The following is a 24,609-nucleotide window of genomic DNA, read 5'->3' as shown; positions in this document are numbered from 1 at the left end:
GAAAAAAAATTAAAAAAAAAAATTAGCCCAGGCATTCATAGGATCATATAGCATCCTGGATGCAGCCAGGTGAGAAAAGACTTCTTCAGGGCATTGCAAGGTTTTTTGACAGCTTGAACATTAGAGGTGACACTAAGCAAGAGGATATAAGTCTCCTAAGTGGCCTAAAGGGCAGTAAGACTGCTGTAGCCAAGCCCAGGAAGTAGATATGGCTAGTAAACTGGAAGAGGTTGATGATCACAAATGACCCTTGAAAATTCTTCAAAAGGACACTGCCCAGATTAATGGGCAATGCCAGGAGAGGTTGATAAGCACTACCTGTTCTGTTCTCCTGTGCTTCAGAAGGAATAATCACAAAATCTGCCCTCTCCTCCGATTGGGATATAATGGACTCACTCTTTGCACTGTGGATCGGACTTGGTGATGTCAGACTGTGGTAGAGGAAGAAAGAAGAGAAATGATTATTATGCATGATTATGTAGGAACTACAACCAGCCTCTACTCCAAAAACACATTCCCCTGTAAGCACCTGGTCTCATGGAGACATTCCCACATAAAGACCTGGTGAACAGGGTTCCTCTAAGCCCAAATGATAAGATCAGTAATATGATCTTTATCATCATGGAGCTTGGCCAACTGTTTCTTATTAAAAAGCTTTGGGATATTAAAAACCCAACCCCAAAGCTCAGAAAATAATACCAGTCTGCATCTTGTGACTTATTTAGGAACTGGAATAAAAGCAAAAATACATTGGCTTCTCAGAGAAAGAAGAGACAAATATGGTACTTCCAATGGTAAAAGTAGGGAAGGCAAGGTGGGCCTAACCCCAAAAGAAAAGAGAAAAAAAGAGAGGCAGAGAGAGGGGGCAGGGAGAAAGAAGAGAGAAAGAGAAAGGAGGGAGATAGGTAGAAAGGAAAAGAAAGAGAGATTAAGTGGAGGGTTGAATTGGAAGAAGACATAGGTGTGAATTTGAACACACATTTTATATGAACCTGGAAAATGAGTTATGTAATATGGAGCCATGTAATGGCTTGACAAGTATGGGAGTCAGAAAGGCAGAGCATGGTTTACCTCTTAGTTCCTTACACTGTGTCTTTCAGAGCTGAGATTCCTAAAACCTCATAACGGTAGATACAGAGGAAGGAGCTGACTAATTTGGTTTGGCTAGCTTGGCCCCACAAGCAAAAAGTTGTTTACTAGAACTCTGACAAGTAAATTTGTCAGTTGCCACCAATAGATAATTGTCTTGGCAATCAATTTCCTTATTTTGAGGTTACTGGAATCACTTAGGTTTTCAAAGAGAACCAATTTTTAATCCTCCAAAGCTATGTGAACAAAGACAAGTTATGAAAGTAATACAGTTGTTTCCTCTTATGTGATAAAGAAGAGATCCCAAGAACCTCTTTTTAATTTGAACTGCACCTTGAGAACATTAGCACTGAAACAGTCTCAGAGACTGTGGGGTCTGCAGTCCCAGGCCCCTCTCAGGAATTCTTCCCAAATCCGTCACCTAGACAACAGCAAAAGTGTCTAGGGTTCACTGACCCATTTAATGTGCCCCTGAAGTCTCCCAGACTAATCCTCACAACCGTGATCAGGAGTTAATGTTTCATTCTTCCCAAGACAGGAACAGAAACCAGAAAAAAACAAAAGCCAAACAGAGTAGAAGTTATCTGGAAATGTTTCTAAATCTCAAATTCAGTCTGAGGGGCAGTGTTCCCATCCTCTCTACTGCACCTGGTTAAAGGGCTGGGGTGGAAATGACCTCGATTAGGGACAGAAGTTAGTAAGAAAGTCCCTATGTCATCTCTAGCTTATTTCTACAGGTCTGATCTGTTCCTTCAGAAGGGCTTTCTCCAAATCTTTCTTATCAGTCCTTTGATCACTTAGACAGTAGGGCATCTAAGCTTAACATGATTTATGGACACAGAAATAAGAGATGCTTCTGTTCTTAGAACAATACCCTGCTTCACAGGGGCACAGATTTGGAATTATTTAGGTTCTAATATTAAAGAAACAGGTATTCAAGTTTGGAAATTCGGGAACAGCTCCTCATTAGCTGGCTTTTGTATATTTTTTGAATAATAAATGAAACAATTTGAGTCCCTAATGACATGGAATGATTGGCTGGGTGGGGACTGTCCATAGAACACTGGGGGATTACACGTTGTTCGGTACGCATGCCGATGGGCAGCATGAGGCACGTACCTTGAGCCTTGTGTCGAAGCTAGCAGAGTGGGTCTGGGCATGGGAGAGGTGCCTAAAGCCCCACAGCCCCGAGCCACTGGAGATGTGCCTCCCTCCAAGCACGGCTGGTATGCCAACGCATGCTCGGCTCCACCCTCGCCACGCCCATGTGCGCCGTCTCCCATATAAGGGCAGAAGGAGGCGGATGCTTGGGCATCCAGCTGAGTCGGAGGAGTGTCGGAGCAGGCAGAGGAAAACAACATGTTTCCCCCACTGAGGTTGCCTGGTGCGAGAAGCAAAGGGGGAGAGGTGGCAGGAGGGAGCGACAAGGTGGAGGGTTCGAAGCAGAACCCTTGAGGTGCTGAGGCATGCGGGCAGTGAAGGATAGGACACGGACGGAGGCGCCAGCAGGGAGAAACATGAAGCCCATGGCTTCTCAAGTCGGACGTATTTTCGTCCTAATTATTAGCGGGATGACTGACTTCCCCGTTTCCTTTTAATGCTCCCATTTTCTCCCCAGCCGGTTGTCCACACCTCCTGCTTCCCCACCCCCTTCCCCATCAGGAGCCTCAAAGGAAGCGGCGGGTGGCTGGTGACATTCCCTAACTGCCACATACTCGAGTCAAAGGTCATTGTCTGGTCTCGAGCAGAGACCCTCCCAGTCGACTCCGGACTCGGGAGACAAGCACAGCCACGAGCTGAAATGTCCGCATTCTCAGATGGGCCGAGAATCTGAGACGAGTGCGGCCCTAGTTCAGCACGGCGCAGCCTGCAGCTCAACAAACCTGCATTTTTAGACCAATATTCTGGGTGCCGCCCCCCCCACCCCCAGCCTCCGAGCTCGCTCTTTGATGGTGCGGTTGCGCCCCACCCCCATCCCCGGCCCACCGCCTGCGATGACAAAGGTGACCCCGGCTCACCATTTGACCTGCGTCCCTCCCATGGTCCCCTCCGGGCTCCGGCTTCAGCAAGCCCGCTTGTCCAGGCGGAGTGGGAGGCTGCTTCGGATCACATCCCCCCGGCTTGCGGGCATGTCTCACCCCCGGCCAGGGGCAGGAGGGCGAACTAATGGGGATGTGTCCCCCGGTGCAGGGCAGGGGTCTGGAGGACGGAGAGCCGGGGGTCCCAGCCCCCCGTATTTTCCCGACAGCTCAGACACTGCAGCGGCAGCGGCAACTCGGCCTCGGCGAACGCCGGTTCCCCTCGCAGGCAGCCAGTCCCTAGCGCTGGCATGTTGGTCCTCGCCGCCGCGAGGCTGTGCGCATCTCTCGCCTCCCGGGCATCTCAACCCATCGCTTCAGAGCTCGAGCCGAGGAAAGCGGCGGCTCCGCGCCGCGCCGCTCTTCGGCCGCCAGTGCCGGCGGAGCTGGCAGGGGCGGCGACGCTGCCGCGCTCCTGCAGACCCCTCCCCTCCCTCCCTCAGCCTCCCGGCACGCGCGCTGCGCTCGCCCCGGGAGGCAGCGGCGATGGTGGCGGCGGCGGTGCGGGGCTCCCACCCGGCGCGATCGCAGGTTGACACGGCCGGCGGACTGGAGCGGAGCTCTGTGTGGAGAGCGAGGTAGGGAGGAAGGGCGGGAGGGGCGGAGGGAGGGAGGCGCAGAGGGAGGAAAGGAGCTGGGAGAGGAGGGGGGAGGGGAGGAAAAGGGGGAGGGGGGAGGAGGGAGGAGGGGCCGCGGGTCGGCTCCATCTCGGGGAGAGGAAGCCGAGCCGAGGATGCAGTCCTTCTCGTCCTAGTAAATGGCACGCTCGGGCAACTCCCCCGGGCCAGGAAATTGTAGCCTTTCCTAATCTGAATCCTTCCTCCGTGGACACGGAGGCCCAGATAGAGACCTGAACGTGGCTCTGCGCGCGGGGGTGGGGGTTGGGACCCAGGTTAGATGGAGACAGGCTCCCCTCCCTATGGCACTCCCACACTTCTCTCCCCTCCCAGCCTCGTTGTTTTTGTTTTTTGTTTTTTTTTAAACTAAGACTAATTTCTTTTTTACATACACAGCCTAGTTAGCGACCCCGAAATTATCAAGCAAAAGACAGTGGATCCCCCCCCCCCCAGCACACGGGGCGGGGAGGGGGTTTCACCGGAGGAGCGAAGGAGGAAGGGCCTGGCGTTAAGAGGTGGTGGATTGCCAACCACACCACCCTAATCTCCCCACAGCCTTTCTTCCAGAGCCCTCGTTGAATTGGGCACACGTCAATCCTAGTCTGTTAGACCCTCTCTAGAAAACTGCTTTCTAAGAATCTCTAACCATCTTGGAGCCCATCACCTTGAATAGGGACTTCCTCTCCTTGAGCAGAGAGTAGCCCCTACTCCTGTTCCATATCCGAGGTAGAAGTGGGAAGCAATTATTTAGGTCTCCCCTCCCAGAGGGGCTCATTGAGGAAAAGACCAAGTGACTGATTACCCAGCAGGGGGCAGTGAATGGGGGATAATGAGATTCCAAAAGAAAGGTGAAATAAGGGAGAATTGAGCAATAAAAAAAGTAAATGTGGCATATTTTCCTCTAACGCCTCCCCCTTAAACAAGCTGTGATGATTTTTCCATTTCTACACTATTTCCAATGAGTCACTTGTTCTCAGTGTCTCACCCCCCCCCCCCCCCAGTCTTGCCTGGGTCTCTAAACCTAGAACAAGACAGCAGGTGCTCTCAGGAAGAAATGCAGACTCTTTTCTGCTCTCTGACTCAGGCAGGCTACATGAGGTTTTGAAGAGTGAAGGGCCATGTAGGCAATGAGGAAACAATAGATCTAACTGTACAACCGAACATCCTTTGAATTTGTCCCAAGTGATAGTCTCATTAAAACAAACAAACAAACAAAAAGGCTCGAAAGAAATGTCAGGGACCAGCAATCTCTGATTGAGAGTCTGTTCTGGAAGTGTGGGAATTACATCAAGTTGAATAGTGTTGCAAACATTTTGTAACATTCTTTCTTTTGAAAAGAATTCAAAATGACTTCAACAAATCAGAAAAAGGTCCATTAAAGGCAGAATGGCATTCAACATGAACGAGAAGCAAATGAAAGAAACCCAAAACACAGAAACAAAATGAGGAACAGTGGGCCAGGCAAAGTTTACTTAACAATAGTATGGAAAGGATAGCAAGACAGTTGAGTTGGGCCCAACTCCCCTGTCTACAAATTCACTACAAGGCACCCTAGGTCAGCAGGGTGTTGAATCTGTGATTTTATTTATATAGGGAGCTTCCAAATGAAGAAACCCCCTCTTATCCATGCAGGTTGACACCTTTTCTGCCACATTTAGGCTTAGAGAGTTGCCTAAGGCACTGAAAGATTGAGTCACCTGTTCAGGCTCACATATCCGGTACCTGTCAGAGGCAGGACTTCAACTCAGTTATAATATTTTTTTAGAAGCCCTGAGGGATCATAGTAAAATATTAATTAAATATGACTCAGCACCAAAGTACAGTTATTAAAAAAGCTAATATACCAGGATGTGTCTACAGGAGCATGGCTTTCATTAGCCAAGGAAGTAATCCTTTTGCCATTAAACTGGGCTTCAGTTAGGCTTTATTAGAGCACTGTGACCCATTTTTGCCTCTGCATTTGACTCTAAAGGATATTAGCTTTATAGCTAGATTCACACACTTATCAGCTCAGTCAAATTTTCACCAACCCACAATTCCCAGTCCTATCAATAAACACTGTAAACCTATGGTGCCCTCAAACAATTGGGCTCATTTCTTCCCTTTGCTTCAAGCCTGCCACCATCTTCTCATTCTGCACCCAGCATTTACAACCATGCTCTGACTTTCAAAACAGTGCAACAGAACTATGAAAGCTTAAAACCACACTTAAGAATTTTCAGGGGCAGCTAGGTGGTGCAGTGAATAGAGCACTGGCCCTGGAGTCAGGAGTACCTGAGTTAAAATCTGGCCTCAGACACTTAACACTTACTAGCTGTGTGACCCTGGGCAAGTCACTTAACCCCAATTGCCTCACTAAAAAAAAAAAAATTTCAGACATGCAGTACTAGAATTATTTCTCTTTGTTGCTTTGGGCTTTGCCCTGATTACACTCTAGCCATGCCCTCATATGGCCATGAACTAAACATGATCACTGCAACTGTGCATTGAAACATGGCATCTTTGAATGTGAGGAAGTTTATCACTTTACCTTTTACCTCCCTCAGCCCCATGCCCTCCAACCATGGAAGCCACAGGAGTTACATTCCTTTAGAATCAAATATTGACAATGAGAAAAAGACAAGGGAATTGAGGGTGGCACAGTTCTTTAAGTCATTCCTTTGGGCCAAAGTCCTTCCCTGAAAGTCCCCCAAATGCCACTCTTAGCTAGGATAATTATAAAAAGGTCATAGGGTAATAGTTACCTGGAGGAGCTGGCCTTGGATGAGGGTCCTTGATGCCCCTCATACTGCTGCACCAGTGCCCGAACACTCCAGTATGGATTTTCAATTTCCTCATCCATGCTGCTGTTTCTAAAGACAGGTAACCAAGAAGGGAGATGGTGTCAGCCCCTCAACTCTGCCATGACTCAGACACACAGCCCTAATGATATGGTGCATTTCTCTAGCATGATGTGTCCCTTGGGGCTCACACTAGGGAATATGGTTGGGTTCAGAGAAGAAGCAAATATCCCACCCATCTCTCAGGCGAATGAATGAATGAATGACAAAATAAATAAATAAGCAAACACATACAGCAATAGCATAATTTAATGTATGAAGCCCAAAAAATCATTTTCAGAAACAGCTCCTAACTCTTTGGTAACTGCCAATTTAATATGCCCCCAGAAGAGAGGTGCTTCCTCATTTTTGTAGGTCCCTGTAGGCCTTTGTGTACCCTCACAAGGCAGGGACTGTCTGGGTGGTGTTAATCCCTGGACATTGTAATATGGAAGGGAAAGGACCAGCAAGATAAGGGCAGTTCCCCACAGCACACTACTTCCCTTACCTCTGTCTGTATCTGAAGACATCTCTCCCTGACCGTGACATGTCGTGACATACGTCTGCCAAGGCAGCAGCTGCACCTTGTGCCACAGCGGTGGCGGAGTGTGGTTGGTGACTCTGCACTGGGGCTCTGGAATCCCTTTTGTGGCTCACCACCCTACTGGAGCCAGGTTTGAAATGTGCTGCCAAGGCAAGGACCAGCCTCATAATAGACTTCAGGTTTCCTTCCACAATGTCTGTGGGATAGAGAATTTAGGAGAGTGGCAAAGGACTCAAAGACCTCACTACTCACTCCCACAAGATAGGAAGAGGAGGGAACACCCTGGGATGCAATGAGCTGGATCTCCTAAGCCCACTTGACATGGGGACTGGATCCGGATACCGTGACTATCTTGCCTTCCCACTCACACAATTTCTCTAGAAATAGGGAGAATGCAGAAACAAAGTGCTATGACAGGTCTGATGAGAGTCCTAGAGAGGAAATGTCCACTCTTGGTCTTTTCTACTTTGTATGGCATGAACTGAAACAAGGCCAGTGACTGCCAATTGTGGAGCATCACTCAGGCTGAATGAGCCCCACCAATTACACCAGCTCCCCAGATCATTCTATCACAGCAGAGCCACAGACTCCTCAGCAGTCTGCTCCAAGAGCCAACAGAAGCTTTTAGTGCTAGCGAGGGGATCCTGGGCTCTGGCTTCCCCTTCCAGAGGCCCCTCCAGGGCAGCACCAGTTTAGGCTGATCTGAGAAGTGTTATTTTCTCCTAAGTAAACTTAAGGTCCCATGTGACTACCATCCTGTTAGGAGTTATTAGAGGACATGGACAGGAAGCTGTGAAATCTTTCTTTTCACACCTGAAGTCTTCTGTAATATGAACAGTAATGTGAAAAAAAACCAACCAACAGCCTGCTTCTAGACCAAGTGCATGACAGCCACTCAGTTAATAAACGTGTATTAAGTGCCTACTATATGCCAGGCACTGTGCTAAGTGCCATGACAAAATTTGGATCCTGATGTCCTAAAATAATTCTTAGTCAAAAGTCAAGAGAACTGGGGCAGCTAGGTGGCGCAGTAGATAAAGCACTGGCCCTGGATTCAGGAGGACCTGAGTTCAAATCTGGCCTCAGACTCTTGACACTAACTGTGTGACCCTGGGCAAGTCACTTAACCCTCATTGCCCCTCAAAAAAAAACAAACCAAAACAAGACACAAAAGTCAAGAGAACTGAGAAATGCACAGAAATACACTTTCATTTTTCTAGTTTCAATAAGGCAGCCTTAATATCAACTTATTAGTTCTGTCATTTCTTTTCTAACCATTAATTCTCCCTCACACTCACATCCTTGATAACCCAGAACTGAACTATTATGAACAAAGAATTCCTATATTTTTTCCCTTTGCCAAAACTGGCCTCTCAAACCATTTAAGATTTCAGGACTACTCTGTTCCAAAATCACTTATCTGTTCTTTTCTTAGAATAATAACCTGAGAACATAGGTCTAGTTCTTTTCTAGCCTACCCAGGACCCTTAAGCTAGTATCACCTAGGGAGCTCTGAAGATGGCCATCAAGAACTAGGTGGCACAGTGGATAAAGCACTGGCCCTGGAGTCAGGAGGACCTGAGTTCAAATCCGGGCTCAGACACTTGACACTTAACACTTACTAGCTGTGTGACCCTGGGCAAGTCCCTTAACCCCAAATGCCTCACTAAAAAAAAACAAAAACAAAAAGAACCAAGGTGAGAACTAACATCCTCTGTGTATGAGTGATATGGTACTGACCTTTAGCAGAGGTCTGGTGCATTCGAATCTTTTTGGAGGCCACAAATTGTAGCACTTTTTCCACATTGTTCTTCATCTCCTGCTGGTTGCTGGGATTCAGCTGCATCCCATTCAACTTCTCTCCAGCTGTGAGAAAGAAAATTCTATATTAAAAGAATGGTATCCACCTCAGGTACATTAAGAATGAGGACATCAGGAAGGGGGTTGATTTGGGAACTAAATGTTTGACTATAGAGAGTGAATTGCTTTGGTCTGCGTGGTTCTGATGGGGGTGGAAAAAGAAGAGACTTGAGAATGGGTTGTGTTTTGGTGCTTATCCTTGAAGCCTTTTGACATTACTATGTCCATGAATAGTTTAAAAAAGCCCCTGGGCACAGGTTTTAAAAAATGTGAAGGCACCATAGAATAGGTAAATTGGAATGGAAGAAGCAAAGCAGCTGAATTCATTGTTATACTACAAGCTGATTCATAGACTATTTGAAGAAGTTTCCGTCAAGTCCCCAAGCAAGGCTAGTTGATGATGAAATATCCATAGTGTAAAGAATTAATTGTTTTTTATTTTAAATTGAGGGTTTTATGACCCCATCTTTTGTCTAGAATTTTTAAAAACCTGGTACTCGCACTGGCCTGGGGCTCAGGCCCTGCACCTCTGCAATGGCACTGTGCTCCACCCACTGGTTATAGCTGTCGCCGTGGCGCTGGCACTTCATGTCATCACCACTCGAGCACACCTACATGGGCCTGGCAAAATTATAATGACTGGAATCCCAGTGAGGGCAGTCATGTGGCTGCCAGCCAGTTGGCTTGGGGCTGTGTGTGGTCAGCCTGGGGTCTGCTGGAAAGGAGAAGGGAGGAGTTTCGCCATTCTAGCTTGAAGCTGGAAAGTGACAGGATGCAGCTGGATGCAGCCATGTGTTCTCAGCTGATCCCTGGGCGGTGGTGTTATTCAGGTTGTATCGTTTCCCTTCCCCCATTTTTTTCCTTTCCCTTAATTCTACTGATCTTTCTTGTGTTTTTAAGTTCGTTCTTGTTAATAAACCCTGTTCTGTTTTTGAGGGAGGCTGTTGGTCTCCTTCCTTGCCCCAATATTGCAGCGTGCTGCCTAGCTAACACTCCCCAATTAAAATTTGGCCCCTACAATAGTATAATATATAACTAGGTACAGAGGCCTGCCACAGTTGCCAGATCTTCAAGAGCAAAGAAAGGCCTTTTCTTAAAACCCCAAGGTGTGAGGGATTTAGAATAGTTGAGAAGACCTTTAGACTCCATTTGTGATATAAATATGGGCAAATCTCTGTGTCTCAGTTTGTCCATCTTCTCTACTTTGTGGGAGGCACTTCGGGTGAAAGATTCATGAATTGACCTGTTCTTCCTGAACTGTTGGGGCTGACATCACCATACCCAGAACCTGAGGACTACTAACCGACTATCTCTATCAGGTATGACAAGATGACACCATCCCGAAGATCCTGCCGAAGGTCTTCCACAGGCTTCACCTCTGGCTTCTTCTTCAGTTGTGCATTCACCCATGCCACATAAGTCTGTAACTGTTGCTGAAAAATGAAGAATGGGAATAAGGAAGAGGCCCAGTTAGCTCTCCTCTTCCCTCTGCCTGCCCCGCCCCACCCTCCCTCATGGTAGCCACATAATTATCTTTGCACGGTATAATAATATGGAAATTCTAAGGCTACGGAGAATTCTAGAATCCTAGAACCGGAAGGGACCCTAGAGTCCATCTATCCCAATTCTCTGCCAAGTGGATGAGCTTCCTGCTGCAACATCCCTGAGAAGTGAACATCTAACTTCTGAGACAGCCCAGCTTGATCAGAGAATGGAGTGTGTGCCAAAGATCTCTGGTTGAGAATGAACCCACAGGCTGCACCTCTGACTCCTGTGACCTTAATTGCTATACACAGATAAGCAGCTGGTATTTCCAATGACACATGACTGCAAATGTCCTTGAGTTTGCCCTTGGGTTGACTTAGTAGTTTAGTTCAGTCAGCAATCTTGTTTTTAGATAAAATCACAGCTGTCATTTCAATCCCTCCATTGTTCTCCAGAGGTTTACCTCTGAACCAGTTGCCAGGCCTGCTTTTCACAAGTTGTCTCCCACACCCTAAACATAAAAGGAAGATTTGGTCCACAGTTTGATACTTAGGGGCTGATCTTGGATATGGCAGCCAATCAATTTAACCAGATCCATACTCCTCTCATAATTGCTTCCTTCAAGATATGACTTAGATGAAACCCACAATTCACTCTTAGTCCCAGAGATACTATCTTGAACCCTGATTATCAGGATTTCTACAGTTTAATCCATGGTTTTGTGTTCTCTAACGGGACCTGATCTACCCAATGCCTACATAAAAATGAAATGGCCTTATCTCATTATTACTTGGATTTCACTGCAACTGACACAAGCACTGAAGAAGTGATTTTCTCTCTTCTGGTCTATTCTTAAATTCCCTAAATCTGATCTTGGGATAAGACAGAGAAAGCTTCCCAGAGAAATTGATCAGTCAGCTAAAATGGGAAGAGCCATAGGAAATGGTAATATAAGAGATGTGGTTATTTCCTCCTGAAATGGGAGAAGAAGGTGAAGAGTAAACCTTTTACTGACCCTCTCTCAAATGATCTAGAGGTTGTGGCCAGGGGACCTTGAAGGCTAATTTTTATCTTTGAGCTTTTGCCTTTTTGATAGAGAAAATGTACTGTATTGGCCAATCTCTGAGTCATCTGACTCTGTGTTGTGAGAAATAAGATTAGAACGTGACTTTAGTAAGGAGAGTGCTACAGACTTGGAAGAGAGTGGCTCCATATAGGTCCATGCAAAATTCAGCTTTTATATGGGAAGATTGACAGACTAGGGGCAAATCAACTCGGTCCAACACTCAGAAATCATTTATAGAAAATACCTACAGGTAACCTCACACATCCGATTCTGTCTACCAAACAGATACTACATGACATATTACTAGGAGTATCTGGCTAGAATCCAAAGTAGAACATAATTTAATTGTCACCAAGCCTAAAAAAATAATTAAAGGTGTCAAAAAGGAGGTTAGCTACCTTAGGGGAGTAGGTTCTTACTAGAAATCTCCAAGTGAAGACTGGAAGGAAATGTTGTAGAAGTTCTTGGTCAGGTACAGTTTGGACTAAATTGCCTATTACCTTCTGACTCTGAGATTCTGTGGTTTTCTTTAGTGGCAGGATTGCTAGATTAGGAGAGTAACGTACTGCTGTAGACATAGCATACCTAGATTTCTGCAAGGTATTTTACAAAGTTTCTTGTGTTATCTTTGTAGACAAGATCGAACAATATTAGCCAGATGTGAAATAGTTACATGGATTCAGGCCTGCTTAAATGCCTATATCCAAAGGGTAGATGTTAATGAGTTGATGTCAACTTGTCTTAAGATCTGTAGTGAAATATTCCAGGGATCTATCCTTGGCCATGTGTCTTTTAACATGTCTACAAGGGATTTGGATGAAGGTATAGCTAGCTTGTTGATTAAATTTGCAGATGAAAGGCAGCTGGAAAGGATAGTTAATATGTTGGATACCAGACTCATCTTCCCAAAAAACCCTCAACAGACTATAACACTGGGCTGAATTTAATGAGAGTTAATACAATACCTTGAGTTCAGATAGTTAATTTCACAAGCATAAGATGGCTATAGTAAAGATCTGGGCATTTTAATGGACTACAAATTCAACACCATTACCTTACAGCAGAAAAATGTAATGCAGTCTTAAATTGCATTGAGATGTATAGCCCGGAATGAGGGAGGTAACAGTCCTCCTGTATTTTGTCTTAGTCGGAACCAATTCTGGAGTATTGTTTAGACTTCTAGGCACACATTTTAAGGCTTCTGTCAAGATGGAGCATTTTCCAAGGAGTGCAACAGGGAAGGTAAGTGGCCTGGAAACTATGTAATATGAGATCTAGATCAAGGAACTAAGATGTTTAACCTGGGGAAGGGGAGTCTTAGGACAGATATGACTGCTATTCCACAAGTATTTGAAGTTCTTTCATAAGGAAAAGGTAGATAAAACTTGTTCCACTGGGGTCAGAAGGGCAGATCTAGGGGCAATTTGTGGAAGTTGAACCAAAGTCGATTTCAGTTAAATGTAAAGAAAAACTTCCCAACAATTACAACTATCCCACAGTGGAATGGATTGCCTCAGGAGGGGGAAGGTGCTCCTTAACCAGAGGTCTTTACAGTAAGGTTCAATGACCACTTTCAGGAATGCAGTAGAAGTGGTTACTGTTCAGACAAGGAGCTGGACTACACTGGCCTCCTAAATCCCTCCTGACTTGGAGATTCTGGAACCATATTCGAGCGTTCTTTCCGCCATAATGCAATACTGCACCTGCTCCCTTCGTCCTGAAGGTCAGGTAGCTGATTTGCCAAGATTCAACGTCTGGCTATTATGGAAGTTCAAGATCTGGAACCTAGTAATGAAGTTCAAGTGCTAATTGCATCAGGGCATAATTTTGTTAAAATACTGCAGAGCTCCAAGCTCCTGACATCCCTTAATTAGATGATCTTAGTAATTGCTCATCTGCTGCTTCCGAAGTTTAAATCTTTATTATGTTTTTCTTGTGGGAGTATTTGTGGAAGAAAAATCCCTAAGATTACAATACCAGAGGATCGACATGCTGCCATCTACTGGACACTGTGGGGAGTACAGCGACCATCAGGAGCCCAAGCATCAAAAGCCATTTTACTATTAAGATTCAAACCTTGAAATGGGGAAATCTGCAGTATCTGCAAAACTCAGTCCATAATGACTAGCTGGGATAGCAATCCCAGTGCTGATATCAATGAGCAGCAAAAATGATGAGTAGCCAAAGGATATTCACTTATAAGCACCCTAGGGAAGATATACCCAAAGGAAACAGGAAATAGGATCATGGCTTTTAGTGCCAAGAGATCAAGTAGTTTAACCCTGCCAATTGACAAATTTAGAAGCTAAGGCCTAGAGCAGTGTCCGTGTCTAAGGTTACACATACACTAAATAGAAGAATCAGAATTAAAACCCAAGTCTTCTGAACTGGGTTTATTCAGAACTAGGAGGTGCAGGTAGGGAAAGGTATAGGGACCAGGGCAACAGAGAATTAGGTGAACTCTGTTTCCTTGGTTGGGATGCTCAGCCTGATTGGTTTAGGCCAAACACTAGTCATGGAGTGAAGAGGCTAGGGCTCAAGTCTTAGCTCTGATATTCCCTATCTGAGTGGTCCTGGAGAAATCACTTAACTTTGAACCTCAGTTTCTACTTCTGTTAAATGAGGATATTGATACTTGATTACCTGCCTTATGGGGTAATTGTGAAGAAAGTGCTTAGTCAGTTATAAAGTACTAAATAAACAGGAGCTATTATTAACTATCATAGTATTTCTAATTAGGACTTGAATGTATCTTGAACAATTGCATCAATTAATTGGGGAGGGAGGCATATTATTTTACATCAGACCAAAGAATATTTCTACCCAAGTCCCCAAAGTCTCTGATCCATGATGAGATAAAGCTCCCCAATAGAAATATCATGGATTACTATATTAATCTCAGCAGCTTCCCATAGTCATCTGTTTTGAATGCCATAGAGTAACTTGAATGGGTTATATTTTAGACTTAACAGAATGTCCTCAAAGTTGCCCAATATGTTTAGTTCTGCCTAGACTGTTCTTAGACATAAATCATAAAGTCTTAGTGACTATATAGTCCTCTTCTCTCTAAACATAACCCGAAGAATGATCCTGCAAGGTTAGGTTAATACTCACGGCCTCTGTTCACTGCCCAGAAGCCAGTCTCCCACTGAGAGTTCTTACTTAGGTCCCACCAGTTATAGTTAGGTTGACAACAGTACTACCTTTCTAATCACTTCCATTTAATTGGATAGGTGGAAATGGACAGCCAGTAAAGCCTTTGGTCTAAATCATCCAGTACAATAAATATTTAAGGGCTTACTATTTGCCAGACACTGTAATAAGTAAAGCAAAAAACAAAGGCAAAAGACAGTCAATGGGGCTCACATTCTAAAGGGGGAAGGTATGTAAATCACTATATACATACCATATACAGAACAGATGGAGAGCAAACACAGAGAGTAGCCCCTGGGTGGGGGGGTTGGACCAGCAAAGACCTCTTGCAGAAGGTAAGCTCTAAACTGTGTCTTGACGGTAGCTAGAGAAGCTAAGAGGCAGAGGGGAGGAGGGAAGACATTCCAGGCATGGGAGCCAGCCAATGCAAAGGCATGGAGATGGGAGATGGGAGATGGGGGATCATGTGCAAGAAACAACACATATGGCAGTATAGCTGGATTGTACAATTTATGGAGGGAAGTAAAATGTAAGGAAACTGGAAGGGTAGTAAAAGCCAGTAATATTTGATCAAGGAGATAATAGTTTATTGAGTAGAGAGGTAACCTGGTCAGACCTGCACTTCAGGAAAGCACTTTGGCAGCAAAGTGGAGAATGGATTGGAGTGGGGAGAGAGAGACATGGGATGAGAAGACCATTAGAGTCATTCAGGCAAGAGGTAATGAGGGCCTGCATTGGGGCAGTGACTATGTGGGTGGAGAAACAGGATGGTATATGTCATGGGGGAAATAGGGTAAGGAGTTTGGGGTAGGGGTCCTTAGGAATTCCTCTTTAAAGAATGACACCCTCTTGCACACAAAAGCAATTAGAATAAGATAGTAGTTTATTTAGGGGCAGGGGAAGGGAAACCAAGAGAGAAATCCTTGGACTTCTCATGGGGAGAAAAGCATGGCAGAGTGTGTAGCTCTGAGATACCCATCTCCTCGAGCAGGAGACAGGCAGATACTTCTATAGAGGACTAATGGGGGTGATCATCTGACTGTGGAAAGTCTCCTTAGTGAGGGAAGACTATCCCCCACTGGTGGTGGCTGGAGGAGTTGAGTGAGGGGTGGCTGCAGATCTCTCAAGCCATCTCTCCTCAGGACACAAAGGCAGCGGCCACAACTAATCTTATCTCCCCAGGGTGGGGGTCCCAGAATTAGCTCAGTCCGATCTGGTTCCACTTATCTCTTTAGGTATGTCTGTCCTTTGGATTAGTTTCTCAAGGAAAAGGTTCTTTGATGTACCCCAGAGAACTTCTGGGGTGCTCTGGGCCCATAACAGTATACAAGTATGTTGGAAAGATAGAAACGACAAGTTTGAATACCAGGTTGGATATGAGGAATGAATGCAAGTGAGCAATTGAGGAAATAGGGTTTGAGGCTAAGTGACTGGGAGGAAGAAGCAAGGTATTTTATATAATATTAAGTGAAGCTTTCAGGGCTATGGTTCAGGGAAGTTGATGAAACTCAGTAGGCGATGGGTTTTGATTACTACAAAAAAATACAGAGGTGAAGAGGCAAAAAGGCTGGTTGATGGTTAAAAGGATTATGGTTAAAACTCATCATCTATGAATTTCTCTGGAACCAATCTCAGAAAGACTGTGGATTTCCATGCTATTATTTAATCTTTGATTTAAGGATTCAGTGGGGGACTGTCCACTGAGCCCAGTCCTTATGAGTAGGCAGGGTATGGCTACTGCAATTCCCCTCATGGAGAAAGTTGGAGAGCCAGATATTGTCTAAGGGAAGTGTCTTGAAGAGACTTTGGAGCATGTGTAGACATTCTGAAACTGGTTCCACTCTGCCGTGTGATGAATAGGAGCTTCTTTGATTGTCTGTGGCTGCACAGCCAGAAATGAGAGTACATTTAAAAGGTACTAGTTGATCAGAACAATCAGAACCTCGGCCCTTATTTTCACGTGACTTCTTTCTGGCCGATAGCTTTCCAGTGAGTAATACCATAGATGACTACAACTCTGTGAGCTCTGAGAAGTCAGGAGAGGAAGCCAGCCAAGGTCCAGCAGTGTGGGAGGAGAGTTCAGGGAGATTTAGTGCTTACTCATCTTACCCAGAGCTCCACCTCCAAACTAAGGTGCATGCATAGTGATATATTTATGTCCTGAAACAAAGTTCCTTTCTCTTTCACTAGGAGCTTGGTCTTGGGTCTCTTTATTCCAGTTGCCACCACCACCCAGCGGCTAAACCTGTTTGTACTAGAGTTGGCAAGCAGAGCATTTAGCAGGAATTGGATCTCCTAAGGAGTATCCATTAGTAAGGCCAAGTAGGGCATCCAGGCAGCAGTAGCTCTCCCGGTAAGTAGGGCTCAGTTAATTTCTGCCTATGTTAAAGTGGATTGATGGTGCTGTTGGGTCTATGTATCCTCACAGAAACAACCCAGCAAGGTTGTTCCTTTAGGATAACCAGCAGGAGGCTGGTTAAAGGAGAAGTTAGGTCTGCCAGCAAGAGTTCCCTTCTTTGGACCATTGCATCTGTACTGACCCCTCTCTATAGTAGAACAGGGTCAGTTCCCCTGTTAGAGCCCTATTGAGTGAATCAACCAACAAAGTATAACAAAGGGTTGTACTCCGAGGTGTTTAAACTTGGCCTCAGACAGTTTGACCCAGCTTGTGCTGTTATCCCACAGTAGCAGAAGCCTTTCCTCCGACTGCTGTCAGAATTTAATCTGTTATTGACCAGATTTCTTGGCAGTGTATTATGCTACTTTTGATACCTAGAGTGGTATCTGCCCTATCCTATGGACTAGCTTGGTGCTGGTAACTGGGCAGACTTTTTTCCCATTACCCCTGAATAAAAGGTGTTGCATAGCAGCTGTTTGTTAGATGGCTGCTTGAGGCAATAGAGCCAGACCCAGTCTGCCAGACTTGGACTACAGGGTTTTTGTCATCTGGCCAACCACCCACTAAGTTCTGACTATCCACAGACAGTCCCCTATTTCAGCCCTCATGGTGTTAACTTCACCAGGAAGTCTGTTCCTTTCACCTACATATGGCCCATGCACCCTCTCTGCCTCCGCCTGCTGGCAGAGTTGACCTACTTGCATCTCTGTTGCTCTAAGGACCATCCAGGGAACAACCCCTCTTGCAGGGGACATCCATCAGATTATGTTCCTGAGCTCAATGGGACATGCATAACATTATGAATCCATTAGATAATGTTCCTGGACTCAGTGGAACATCTCCATCCCCATTAGTGGGATTTATCTTACAAGGCCCACGACTGCACTTGAATACCAGCTGCCCATTTGGGCCATCCTAGCATTTAGGGGCTCCTGCCTGGTGCCAGACCAGACTACTGCACCACATGGCATGGGTCAGATCTAGGGAAATGGGGCTCTGTGGATCTAAGTGCATAAGAAAGAGAGTGTTTCACTGGCATAAAAAGAAGACGGTTCTCCAGCACTTGTACAAGGCTACAAAATGAGAGAAGTTTCCCACGGTCTTCCCATTGCTTTATAAAGAGGTATTTCATGACCACAGGTGGAAACAGCCATGTGGAGCTGTAGGGTTTGTCAGGTCTGAGAACCTGATGAGCAAATAGACTAGGCCCCTCCCTAGCAGATGCTTGAAAGCCCATGCATTCGCCTTAGGTCATTCACCTGGGGGCAGTTCTTTATCCACTTATACAAACTGTGCTGTGACCTAACTCAGTACTTGGCATACCTACCGATCATGAAACCAAAGAAAATACCAAGTGGCCCCCAGGCCTGTGCAGTCCCTTCCACTTCTGCAGGGATGCTGGCAGAGAGATCAGAAAAGGGATAGAGGATGCCAAAAAGACATGCAGCTTCTAGACTTTCTATAAACATTAGCTTAACTTCTGGTATTCTAAATATGAGATCCTTACCCAGCAACCAAACGGGTGGACACAGTACTATGGAACTAAAACATCTGATCTTGTTATTCTTACTAAGTGAAATTAGAAGACAGAAGGAAGTTGCAGATAAACGGAAGGATGGCTCATGGGTCCTGTTTGGAGAGGAATTAAGAGAGTTGGTAGATTTGGTTTTTATTGTATATCCAAAATCAACAAGAAACATCACTTCATTGGACATTTAATTATCTCACCTTGCAGTGCACAGCATGAGCTTTTTCAAAATGACTGCCATGAAAATAATTGTAGCTTGTTCAGCATGCATACAATAAGATGTAGAGGCAGCCTGACATAATAGAGAGAGGGGTTCAACCTTGGAGAACCTGGCTTCAAATCCTGCCTGACAAATGCTGAGTGACCACAGGCAAATCTCTTGACCTTTCAGTGTCCTATTCCAATACTGTTGCTTTCTTTTGTTTTCACATTACCTTTCTTTCAAAATATATCCCTCTTCCCACCCCCATCTACTGAGCCATCCCTTGTCACAAAAAATAAAAAGAATAAGAAAAGCAGTTCAGTAAAACCAAACAACACACAGCTGAGCCTGACAGTATATGTAGCATTCCATACCCATAGACTCTTACTTCTGTAAGAAGGGAGAGTTGCATTTTCTTATCTTTCCTTTGAGAACAAACTTAATAATTTTAACAGTTTTCAGGGTTGTTTTTGTTTGTCTTTGTTTTGCACTTTTTTTTCTGACATTATTATTATTTGGGGGGGCAGGGCAATGAGGGTTAAGTGACTTGCTCAGGGTCACACAGCTAGCAAGTGTCAAGTGTCTTAGACCAGATATGAACTCAGGTCCTCCTGAATCCAGGGCCAGTGCTTTATCACCTAGCTGCCCCTGTGTGACAACATTATTGTTGTCATTGTGTTTATTGTTTTCCTGGACCTGCTTATTACTATACTCTTCATCAGCCTTTCCATACCTCTGAAATTTTCATACTTGTGATTTCTTATAGCACAATTCTATTCAACATTTATGTACCAGAATTTGTTTAGCCATTCCCCAATCAACTGGACACTACAAATGCTATTGCAAAGAGTGATGCTTTGAATACTTTGAGGTATATATTAGACCCTAGGAGGGAACTCTAGGAAAGGCCTTCTGGAAAAGGGGAATCTTCCAGGGATCCCAAGAGATGAAAGGTGAGGAGGCAGTGCATTCCAACGAGGCATAAAATCAATGCAAGGGGAGAAGTGAAGATTGTCTGCTCAAGTAGGTGGGGCCAGGTTGCAAAGGGCTTTAAACACTCTACAGAAGAGTTTATATTTTATCCTAGAGGCAAGAGAGAGACACTGGAATTTAATGAGTAAGACAATGGCCTGGTCAGACTTGTATTTGAGGAAAATCATTTTGGAAGTTGTGTGCAGGATAGATTGGGACTAATGAGGAAGTTAGGATAATAAATAGTCCAGGTGCAACTAGGGTGATACCCTTGTGATTAGTGAGAGGGGGTTGGATAGAAATTCTGCTGTGAATGTAGAACCAACAGTATTTGGCAAATGACTAAGAGGCAGGTAGAAAGAAAACTGGATTTATAGCAACAATAATAATAACAATGATAGGTAGCATTTATATAGCACTTACTATATTATAGGCATTGTGCTATGTGCTTTACAGATATCTATTTGATCCTCACAACAACCCTGGGAGGCAGGTGCTATTATTAGCCTCATTTTATAGATGAGGAAACTGAGTCAAATAGAGGTTAAATTACTTGCCCAGGGTCTCACAACTAGTAAGTGTCTGAGGTCAGATTTAAACTCAGCTTTTCTTAACTTCAGGCCCAGCTCTCTAATCACTGTAGTACCTACCTGAGAAGTTAATGGGAAGTGTTTTGTGAAGTCTGAGAGGAAAAGTTACTGGTGACTAGGGAATACTTCCTTGAGCATTTCAGCTGAAAAGGCCATACAGGCATAGGGGGAAACCTGCATAAAACAAAAAGAGGCTCTAGGGCACATCACATCTACATGTTTGGTAGACAAAGTAGTCTAGTCTGACAGGAAGGGAAAGTGTATACAAAGGAATTGCAGGAAATAAGGGTAGAAAGCTAGTTCTGGGTGTAGAAAGCACCAGGTTGTAAGGAGGCTTTGACTAGCAGGCAGAAGAATCTAAACTTTACTCAGTAATCAATAGGGAATTAGACAAGTTAAGTCATGTAGTAGGAAGCTAGATGGCAGATCAGGAAGTACCGAGTTAAGATCCTGTCTTATACACACACACACACACACACACACACACACACACACACACACACACGCCCCAGTTTTGTCACCTGGGGCAAATCACTTAATTTTACCCCGCCTCAGCATAAATTTATTTATTAGTTAAATGAGGGGGTTAGAGACAATGGCCTCTAAGAACTGTTCCGGCTCTAAAATCTGTGACCCTATGAGTACTTTTGACTCATAGAACTCTTTTTGTAAAAGAATGATTATTCTGATAGGGGCATGAGGATAGATTGGATGGGAAGAAGTGGAGGCTGGAAGACCTTGGTAGTGGCTATTGTAATAGTCCAGTCAGATGTGATCCTGTACTATCGTGTTGGCAGTGGGAATAAGGAGAGATATCTGACAGATATTGAGGAGATTGACTAGGACCTACGAATTAATTATAAATGAAAGGTGAGAGAGAGAAAAGAATCAAAGATGATCCCAAGATCACAAACAAGAGGAAAGCATAGTATCCCATCCTCTGTCTGAGATACCTGGTCGTGAGGCACAGCTGGCTAATTCATGTCAATCTCAGCCATCAGATTCTTGCCCCAAACACTAGGTCTGTCTCTCACTTCCAGAAACATGGCTTCCAACAATTAGGGATCCAGCCTAGGACCTAGATGCAGATGCATCACCTGAGGGAGCTGATAGTACAGCCGTGGCTAGAGCACTGGCCTGGAGTTCAGATCTGGACTCAGACACTTACTAGCTGTGGGACCCTGGACAAGTCACTTCACCCTGTTTGCCCAAGTTTCCTCAGCTGTAAAATGGAGATGATAAGGTTATTTTAAGGATCAAATGAAATTATATTCTTAAAAAGCTTTTAGCACAGTGCCTGACACATAGTAGGTGCTATGTCAATGCTTGTTGCCTTCCTACCCAGCCCTATCGCCCTTCTTCCCTAACTCTTAAAAGAGAAGTGATACGTTCTCCACTATTCACAGGATTTGATGGCGGGAGCCTCTATAAAAGGTGTTTCATCTCCTGTGGCTCCCTGTGGTACAGACCCCTTCCCCACTTTCCATCCATCCTCTACCTATGCCCCCTATTCCAATCCAGCTGTGTCTGTCTCCCACTATGTCCCTGGAATGTCCATTCTCTTATTAACACCCTTCCCTTTGTCTTAAGCTTCTCATGCTTCTTCCATTTTCTGGCACTCAAAAACATGGCTCCCCACGAAAGACATTCTTGGCCATCCTTTCTGGTACTGGTTACATCTCTCATGCCCCCTCAAATACTGGTCCTGGAGTAAGAGCAGGCATGATTCATTCTCCCCACTGTCATTTCCACACCTGCCACCACTTGAGACCCGCTCCTCCTTTTAGGTTGACATTATCCAAATATAATTCCCAATCTACATCCTGGTGGCATTTATCCATTAATTATCCCTCTTTCTCAAGGAGATCAGTATAGGTACTGATCACAGTCTTCTCTGCCACCCCAACACCTGTCCTCTTATTAAGGTACTTCTGTGTTCCCTCAAGTTGATGGTGAGCTAGCTTCCTTCAAATTAACTAAACTTTCCAGTTCCTCTATCTCAAGTCCCATGATGGATACTTTTATTTTACTGTGGTCACACACAGGGACAGCCAGACCCTTGATCTCACCCTCATCCACAAGCACTGCCATTCCATTTTCAAGATTTCTGAAATCCTTTTGTCTAATCATAAACTTGTATCATTCCATCTTTCCCTCGGCCTCACTCTCTTAAACCCATTCTTCATCTTCACCTCCAGTCCTCCCATTCATACTCTCCAAGTCTATTGCCCCTGCTCTGGTTTCACTTTCCTCCCCCTCCTAATTTTGACTGTGTGTGTGTGTGTGTGTGTGTGTGTGTGTATAAAACCAATTTAACATGACATGGTCCTTTATGTCCTGAATCTAGTCCCTAACAGTTCTGTATGCTGAAGGAAGTCACACAGCAATGCGAACTGGGAATACTACAAAACTATGCTATCTTATCTCACCACAAGGCAGCCCTTTTACCCCTCCCTAACTGATTCTCCAACCCACTTTCCACAGTAGCTATTCCAAATCTCTTCTTTCCTCAAGCTTTCCATACTATCCCCTCTGTCCACTCTTCCATCAGAAGATCTTGCTTAATATCGGACTGAGAAGATAGAGATAATTCACCGTGACCTCCTTCTCTCCTATTCTCATATCAAAACTCTATTTGCCTTTACTTTACTCCAATTTCTAATGAAAAAGTGATGCTTTTTCTTGAGGACAACCCCTCTACACATTCCACTGGTCCTACCCCTTCAGTCTTCTCCAGCACCTTGTTCTCAGTCATTCCCTCTTTCTCTAATCTTCAATTGCTCCTAATCTCCTAGCTCCTTCCCTGTTGCTTACAAACCTTAAAAACAACAACAACAACAACAACAAACCAATCTTCATTTCACTATAACGATCTTCTCAAGCTATGGTCCTTCATCTCTCCTCCTTTCATAGACAAATGGCTACAAAAATCTGTTTACTCTCACTGTTTGTAGGCCACAGGGAAGAAGCTTGGAGACTGGGAGAAATTAGAGTAGAGGAGACCATGTGAATGGGGTTTTGATAGGAGACTGGGAGAGAAGGAGTTCATGGTGAGTTACTTTCTCTCACTTGGTTTCCTCATCAGTTCCTACATCCTCCCTTTGTAGATGACTTCCAGAGCTATAGATCCAGTCCTAGTGTCTCTTCTGAGCTCTAGTTCCTCATCACCAATTGCCTGTTGGATACTGAAAACTGAATATCCCTACAAACATCCTCACCTCACCCCAGCTACCCAAAACTCAACATGTTCAAAACAGAACCCATCTTTTTTTTTGGGGGGGGGGGATGGGGCAGGACAATGAGGGTTAAGTGACTTGCCCAGGGTCACACAGCTTAGTAAGTGTCAAGTGTCGGAGGCCGGATTTAAACTCAGGCCCTCCTGAATCCAGGGCTGGTGCTTTATCCACTGTACCACCTAGCTGCCCTCAGAGCCCATCATTCCCCCAAAACTAATCCCTCCCATTTCCTAATGTCCCTCTTTCTGTTGGAGGTATCCTTCCAGTTACATTCTCAGCATCATTCTCAGTTTCACACCCTCTTGCCCACCTGATATCTATTCAGGTCCTAAATCTTGTCTATTCCACTTCCACAACCTTTTTTTTTTTTTGGTCTTTAGAAGTTTTATTTCTTTCATTTTTTTTCAAAAGCTATTTTACATTTATCACAAATTAGGATTATCTTTCAAAATCTTCATTTTACATTTTAAAATTGTATATGGACAGCCACCCAGTTGCTCTTGACCCAAATATTTGAGCTTTCACCCATTTAATTTAAGGCAAGCATTTTTATTTTTGATTGCTGTTTTTAATCTTCCCCTTTTCTTCTAACAGTGTGTGACTAGTATTAATTTTGTGTAGGTCTTATCTTCACTTCCCATCTACCCATTTCTGACCTTTAGACATCTCTGCATTCTCTGCCAGCCTCAGTCTTCTGGCAGGCCCCTGTTTTGGTTCATCTGGAGTCACCACAACCTCTCTTGAACCCTTCTCCTCTCCCCTCACATGACCATGACTGTAGTAAAGGTCGTTGTTACCTCACATCTAGACAACTATAAAAACCTTTTAATGGGTTTGCCTCCCTTAAGTTTCTCCCATCCAATCTATACTCAACACAGCTGCCAAAGTAATATTCCTAAAAGCAAGGTCTGACGATGTCACTCCCCTGCTCAAGAAATTCCAGTGGCTCCCTGTTCCTTCTAGGATAAAATA

At 44.6% G+C, this 24,609-nt stretch overlaps 2 protein-coding genes across 7 annotated transcripts in view; one reads left to right on the top strand and one right to left on the bottom strand.

The window, feature by feature from the left end:
* DIXDC1 (DIX domain containing 1) overlaps positions 1-3,247 on the bottom strand; it is a 32,522-nt gene extending 29,275 nt beyond the window's left edge. For all 3 annotated transcript variants that reach the window (XM_043995209.1, XM_043995210.1, XM_043995211.1), the window contains exons 1-2: positions 3,108-3,247; positions 319-431 (exon numbers count right to left, since the gene is read on the bottom strand). In XM_043995209.1, coding sequence (XP_043851144.1) covers positions 319-431; positions 3,108-3,130 — 136 coding nt within the window. In that variant the 5' untranslated portion in view covers positions 3,131-3,247. The remainder of the gene's footprint in view (positions 1-318; positions 432-3,107) is intronic.
* LOC122749041 overlaps positions 3,083-24,609 on the top strand; it is a 60,541-nt gene continuing 39,014 nt past the window's right edge. For 3 of the 4 annotated variants that reach the window (XR_006355656.1, XM_043995212.1, XM_043995214.1), the window contains exon 1: positions 3,083-3,745. Coding sequence is in view for 3 of the 4 variants with exons in the window: in XM_043995212.1 (XP_043851147.1) it covers positions 3,084-3,745 (662 nt within the window). In the remaining variant the exon portion in view is untranslated. Of the gene's footprint in view, positions 3,746-10,326; positions 10,452-24,609 lie in introns of those variants that run through there. The other variant, XM_043995213.1, reaches the window with a different exon arrangement.

This window comes from Dromiciops gliroides, chromosome 3 (assembly GCF_019393635.1).
Source record: "Dromiciops gliroides isolate mDroGli1 chromosome 3, mDroGli1.pri, whole genome shotgun sequence".
NCBI classification, from domain to species: domain Eukaryota; kingdom Metazoa; phylum Chordata; class Mammalia; order Microbiotheria; family Microbiotheriidae; genus Dromiciops; species Dromiciops gliroides.
The sequence above is the reverse complement of the archived record's forward strand: the minus strand, read 5'-3'. Positions and strand labels throughout refer to the sequence as shown.